The following is a 7,233-nucleotide window of genomic DNA, read 5'->3' as shown; positions in this document are numbered from 1 at the left end:
TTTTTAATCCTTCATCAATCTACACACTGCCATAGTAGCGTTGTTTTTTAATGGGGCCTGCCATAGTAGCGTTTTTTAATGGTGTAGTACGTGTTAATGGGGCTGCCATAGTAGTGTTGTTTTAATGGGGCTTGCCATAGTAGCGTTGTTTTAAGGGGTTGACATAGTAGTGTTGTTTAATGGGGTTGACATAGTAGTGTTGTTTTAATGGGGTTGCCATAGTAGCGTTTTTTAATGGGGATGACATAGTTGTGTTGTTTTAATGGGGTTGGCCATAGTAGCGTTGTTTTAATGGGGCTGCCATAATAGTGTTGTTTTAATGGGGCTGCCATAGTTGTGTTGTTTTAATGCGGCTGCCATAGTAGTGTTGTTTTAATGGGCTGCCATATTAGTGTTGTTTTAATGGGGCTGCATATTAGTGTTGTTTTAATGGGGCTGCCAAATATAGTGTTGTTTTAATGGGGCTGCCATAGTAGTGTTGTTTTAATGGGCTGGCATAGTTGTGTTCTTTTAATGGGATGACATAGTAGTGTTGTTTTAATGGGGTTGCCATAGTAGTGTGTATTAATGGGGCTGTTATAGTAGTGTTGTGTTTATTGGGGCTGCCATATTAGTGTTGTTTTAATGGGGCTGCCATAGTAGTGTTGTTTTAATGGGGCTGGCATAGTAGTGTTGTTTTAATGGGGATGACATAGTAGTGTTGTTTTAATGGGGCTGCCATAGTAGTTGTTTTAATGGGGCTGCCATAGTAGTGTTGTTTTAATGGGGCTTAATTGTAGTGCTGTTTAATGAATCTGCCATCAGTAGTGTTGTTTTAATGGGGCTGCCATAGTAGTGTTTTTTAATGGGCTGCCATAGTAGTGTTGTATTAATGGGGCTGCCATAGTAGTGTTGTTTTAATGATGGCTGCCATAGTAGTCTTGTTTAATGGGGCTGCCATAGTAGTGTGTTTTAATGGGGCTGTAATTGTAGTGTTGGTTTAATGGGGCTGTAATTGTAGTGTTGTTTTAATGGGGGCCATAGTAGTGTTGTTTTAATGGGGCTGCCAAATTAGTGTTGTTTTAATTGGGCTGCCATAGTAGTGTTGTTTTTAATGGGCTGCCATATAGTGTTGTATTAATGGGCTGTATTTGTAGTGCTGTTTTAATGAGGCTGCCATAGTAGTGTGTTTTTAATGAGGCGGCCATAGTAGTGTTGTTTTTAATGAGGCTGCCATAGTAGTGTTGTTTTAATGGGCTGCCATAGTAGTGTTGTTATTAATGGGGCTGCCATAATAGTGTTGTTTTAATGGGGCTGCCATTATTAGTTGTTTTAATGGGGCTGCCATAGTAGTGTTGTTTTAATGGGGCTGTCACAGTAGTGTTGTTTTAATGGGGTTGCCATAGTAGTGTTGTTTTAATGGGGTTGCCATAGTAGCATTGTTTTAATGGGGTTGCCATAGTAGCGTTGTTTTAATGGGGTTGCCATAGTAGTACAGCACCCCTGACTAAGACTACCTTAGTCCACTGGGCTAGGCTTTCCTTAAGATTTTTGAGGAAAAACAAACTCTACAAATTGATTATGGCAGCCCCCTCTACAAATCTTTTTGGCTGTTATAATTTATTATAAAAGATATTATTAATCCTCACACATGCTTATAACAGGTAACAAAACATACCTGCAGGCTGTCAGTAAAGTGTGATAGCTACAGGAGTCTGACCGAGTCGCCCTGTGGGAGAGGGCACCACATCTCCAGCTAAGCCTTATTGCCCTTTGCTCCGGCAGAGACGTCTTACTGTGGTCCCACGTTTCAATATCAGATGGGTTATCATGCAATGTTTCCTAATTCATTTGACTGAACCGTGATAGAATACGCGTTTCAATGATAAGGTAAAAGCCTAGGGTTATTATATTTGGGTTATAGTAAAGCAAGTTTATTTAGGAATGAGGGTGTGAGTGACTCCCTGTGGGGAATTTGATCAATTCAATCTGAATTGGACAGATTGCAGATTAGGACGTGATTATAATGTCTGAGCAGTAATACCAGTCATTCAGATGCTGATTCTGAAATGGGACATTTCTTCCCACAGGGAAAAGATAGCAAAGGGAGCCAACTGGTTTAGATGTGATTATCAGACTGAGTGGTTCATAGCTGTGTAATAACAGATATAGGCAATTCTTTAACGTAATAATGCCTTGAGTTATATTTCTGTTTTAGAATCTCAATACTAAATTGCCGAACCAGATAGAATGTTTGATGCAGAAAATATATTTAGAGCATAAACACAGTCAAATAGACAACATATTGGCAACTTTGCGCAATCGACTAAATTATAAAGAATAGACTCATAACCTATAACCTTTTTTTGTAGGCATACTAGATATGTTATTTCCATAATCAATGAATATATTGTTAATTCACTTGATTTAAGAGCCACAATACCCACCTTCTATTCCTGGAGTGTCGGTGAGAATTCCAGCCAAAGCGGCTACGAAGATCCATCCTAAACCCATGTTCACCGCATACATACAAGACATTAAATCCAACGGTGCTGAATGCAGTATCTTACTAGTTCAAATCACACCGATTCTCAAATAGAATTATTTGGTTCCCCGGAAGTTCCAGATAAACAATAACACTGGGAAAAGTAGGCAGTGTGTGTTTGACCGGGCTAGAGAATAGTTCGCATGTTGAGCTACGCGTAAAGACAGCAGGTAGGACAAACGGGGACCCTCTCTCCCTCTCTGAAAAACGGTGCGGGTCTGGACTCTGGAGAAAAGGGAATGCAGACGCAACTGTTCGCGGTCGGCGAAACTTCAAGACAAAAAACGCAGGTGTCACCGACCGTAGATTTAAAAGCGGTACACCATGACGACGGGCGAAAATCCCTCTGGAAACCATATATTATTATCCAGTGACCTCCGCTGCGCAAGAAGCGGGCCGACGCTATAAAGTTACTTGCTATACAGCCTCTCCTCTCTCCAAACTGACTCACTCCACCGGGAGGATTAAACGCAGTAGGCATAGAAATGTATGATGTGCCGTCTGCTCAATGAATACAAGACAGAGCTATGCATATACTCCCATTTAAAAAGGACAGCTAGTTTACATATCTCTCATTCCGATAACGTCATGCTTGAACGGGCCCAATGTGATAGGCTACTACCATAATGTTATTATGAGTTAAAATCTAATTTTATTTGTTACATACACATGGTTAGCAGATGTTAATGGGAGTGTAGCGAAATGCTTGTGCTTCTAGTTCCAACAATGCAGTTTATAACCAACGAGTAATCTAACAATTTCACAACAACTACCTTATACACACAAGTGTAAAGGGATGAATAAGAATATGTACATAAAAAATATATGGATAAGTGATGGCCAATACAGTATATACATATGAGATGACTAATGTAGGGTATGTAAACATTATATAAAGTTGCTAGTGATACATTTATTACATCCATTTTTTTCATTATTTAAGTGGCTAAAGATTTGAGTCAGTATGTTGAGTTCTATTAGGGGCAATGGTGCAAGACTTCATCAACACTCCTTTGGGAATAGCTGTATTGTAGCTATTGTATTATAGTGTTTATACATTAGGCATAAATAACATTGGCTACTGGATTAAATGACCACTGTGGTCAATCGCCGTCAAATCAGAGACGTGAGAGCAACCTAATATTCAATCAACGGCAAAACGCCCTTTTTGTCCCCAGCCATTTGAAAGCAAGAAAATAAATTAAAATGACTCGTGGACTTTTCCATGTGAAAACAACAGTTGCCACCTCTGCCCCGTGTATGCTGAGATCCTCAGCGTTCTCTCCAAGTGAAGTTATGTGCATCGCTGCGGGAAGTAGGGGGAACTGAAAAATCAGAATACTTTTAAAATTAAATATGATTATTTTCACAAAAAGCAGTGTACTGGGCCTTTAATAGTTCTGTATTAGAGGACCGATATAGATGTCTGTAGCGGGGCACCCCCAAACATCTTCCCCGTGGCTATGGCTATGTGCAATGGAGAATGCTATTAAAAGAAGCAATTTAGATTGGGATTGGCCTTCTATCCAAATGCATCACCCTAGAAGTGATCTGAACTACTGTTTATCCAAAAGCCAATCATTGTGAATCCACGTGTTTATTCATTCATCACGTTCATGGACTGACTACATCCAGGCAGCTGATATTTAAGTGAGGCTCAGACTTGGGCAGACCATAATAATAGCTGTCCTCTTAATACATGTTGATACTGCCATCTGGTGTTGCAAAAGAGGAACTATATTCAGTCAGTGTATCATTGAATCATTCCCTGACCTATACAATATTCTATTAATAGCAATTACATTTATAATGTTAGTTATTGAGCAGACTCTCTTATCCAGTAGTCTCCTTCGGCCATCCTTTACTCACAAGATCACATTCTATACCAGGCAACATTATCCAGAGTGATTTAAAGTCAATTCTAAATATGAAAATGTCCACAAGACAGTCAAGTAAACCATAATAATCATCACACTTTATTCAATACAGTATACACAGCCAGTAATACATAACATCACAAGGAACACTTCAAGCATCCTTATTCGTTGGGGTTTTCTGTACGAGGTCTTCACTCTTAAAGAGCAAGGCTTCACTCGCTTGACTACTGACGATCGCTCGCTCTATGAAATGTCCTGCGGAGGCAAAGGGAAGAGAGAAGGGGTGTCAGATACAGCTTGGCACAGTGCCTAGGTCTAGTCTATTGGTAATGCTGCAGTCCCTGATCTACATACACCCCGGAGCAGAGGGGGATCCATCCCCTTCCTGTCCCTCTAAACAGTCTTAAACATGTTCCTTCATTTCATAATATTAAAAATACTAAGTAGGGGATTCCATGTAGATGTACATATAGACAGCTGTACTAGTCTTCTGGGTTCTAAGTAGGGAATTACATCATGGATATATCAGTGGAGACCACCTCTTCCAGGACAATAGGAGACACCATATTACATTGTTTAATGGGTATATCAGTGGAGACCACCTCTTCTAGAGCAAAAGGAAACAACATTTCTCTATATACTCAGCCAGGGAAAGGAAGAATCATGTCTAAACCAATTTAGGATGGTTAATTTTATAACTTGAGATTAAGCTGAATTTATCTATGATCTTCAATGCGTTTGAGAGAAATTGAAATATAGCAAAATATCGTCTATGTATAACGAGATGACGTGATCAGCAGATTTTAGGGAAATTGGTGTTTCCTTCGATTGACGAATTGCCTTGGCAAGGGGTTCAATGACCAATAAAAATAGCAAAGGATATATTGGATCGCCTTGTCTGCTGCTTCTAGTGATGCTGAACAGAGCAGATATTGCTTGTTAGAACTATGGCTGATGGGATTGGCATACAGTATTTTAATCATGTGAATGAAATGTGAGCCAATTCCCATATGTTCAGACCAGAGATATGACCATTCTAGTTGATCAAAATCCTTTTCTACATCAAGAGATAAAGCAGCCCTAAGAGCTGTTGTTTCTGATGAAGCATTTAAGATATGTAATAGTGGACGGAGGTTTTCCGAAGATAAACGTTTTTTAACAAAACCCGCTTTGGTTGTGATCGAGAGATGGGACGACAACATTTTGGAAAACAGTTTTATATTTTTTGTTAATCAAAAATAGGGGAAGAATCATGTCTAAACCACTTGGTGAGAACACAGTGGCATCCTTACCTTTTTCTTATAAAAGCAGAATTAGTGCTGTATTCACATCTCTCCTAAATGAATGGCTGTGTTAATCATAATAGTCTATAATAGTTCTAGAACACCTCCATATGGTCTATAATAGTTCTAGAACACCTCCATATGGTCCTAAATAGTTCTAGAGACACCTCCATATGTTCTATAAATAGTTCTAGAACACCTCCACTAGGCCTATAATAGTTCTAGAACACCTCCATATGGTCTATAATAGTTCTAGAACACCTCCATATGGTCTATAATAGTTCTAGAACACCTCCATATGGTCTATAATAGTTCTTAGAACACTCCATATGGTCTATAATAGTTCTAGAACACCTCCATATGTCTATAAATAGTTCTGTAGAACACCTCCACATGGTCTATAATAGTTCTAGAACACCTCCATATGGTCTATAATAGTTCTAGAACACCTCCACAATGGTCTAATAATAGTTCTAGAACACCTCCATATGGTCTATAATAGTTCTAGAACACCTCCTATGGTCATAATAGTCTAGAACACCTCCACATGGTCTATAATAGTTACTAGAAACACCTCCATGTGGTATAACGTAGTATAACACCTCCATATGGTCTATAATAGTTCTAGAACATCTCCATGATGGTCTATAATAGTTCTAGAACACCTCCATATGGTCTATAATAGTTCTTAGAACACCTCCATATGGTCTATAATAGTTCTTAGAAACACCTCCATGTGGTCTATAATAGTTTCTAGAACACCTCCATTGGTCTTAATGTTCTAGAACTCTCCATGTGGTCTATATAGTTCTAGAACACCTCCATGTGGGTTCTTATAATAGTTATAGAACACTCCATGGGTATATAGTCTAGAACACCTCCATGTGGTTTAATAGTTCTAGAACACCTCCATGTGTCTATAATAGTTCTTAGAACACCTCCATGTGGTTAATAGTTCTAGAACACCTCTATTATGGTCTATAATAGTTCTAGAAACACCTCTCTATAGGTTATAATAGTCTAGAACACCTCTATATGGTCTTATAATAGTTCTATAGAACACCTCCATACGGTCTATAAATAGTTCTAGAACATACCTCCATATGGTCTATAATTAGTTCTAGAACACCTCCATATGGTCTATAATAGTTCTAGAACACCTCCATATGGTCTATAATAGTTCTAAAACACCTCCATATGATCTATAATAGTTCTAGAACACCTCCTTTTTACTGTTATTTTTATTTCTTTACTTATCCATTGTTCACCTAATATCTTTGTTGCACTATTGGTTAGAGCCTGTAAGTAAGCATTTCACTGTAACCCGTTGTATTCGGCGCACGTGACAAATAAACTTTGATTTGATGTTTGTCAAATCAAATTAATTCCTCATCATGGTAGGTACATACCGAAGCTAGCCGCCCGGTGGGAGCAGACATCCTCGACGACAGTCTGCATGTTGGCTATAAGCTGTTCCTTGGGCATGTCCAGCTGTGGGGAGGGAAACAAATGTTGAGCAGTTATTTTTTCTGTTAAAAAGTAGACTCAG

General features: G+C 38.8%; 1 protein-coding gene across 1 annotated transcript in view; it reads right to left on the bottom strand.

The window, feature by feature from the left end:
• Nucleotides 1-4,477: 4,477 nt before the first annotated feature.
• Nucleotides 4,478-7,233, bottom strand: part of LOC112072348 (large ribosomal subunit protein uL1m) — a 17,597-nt gene continuing 14,841 nt past the window's right edge. The window contains exons 8-9 of the mRNA XM_070439758.1: nucleotides 7,094-7,175; nucleotides 4,478-4,656 (exon numbers count right to left, since the gene is read on the bottom strand). Coding sequence (XP_070295859.1) covers nucleotides 4,553-4,656; nucleotides 7,094-7,175 — 186 coding nt within the window. The 3' untranslated portion in view covers nucleotides 4,478-4,552. The remainder of the gene's footprint in view (nucleotides 4,657-7,093; nucleotides 7,176-7,233) is intronic.

The sequence above is a fragment of the Salvelinus sp. IW2-2015 genome, unplaced genomic scaffold (assembly GCF_002910315.2).
Source record: "Salvelinus sp. IW2-2015 unplaced genomic scaffold, ASM291031v2 Un_scaffold1898, whole genome shotgun sequence".
In the NCBI taxonomy this organism is placed as follows: Eukaryota; Metazoa; Chordata; class Actinopteri; order Salmoniformes; family Salmonidae; genus Salvelinus; species Salvelinus sp. IW2-2015.
The sequence above is the reverse complement of the archived record's forward strand: the minus strand, read 5'-3'. Positions and strand labels throughout refer to the sequence as shown.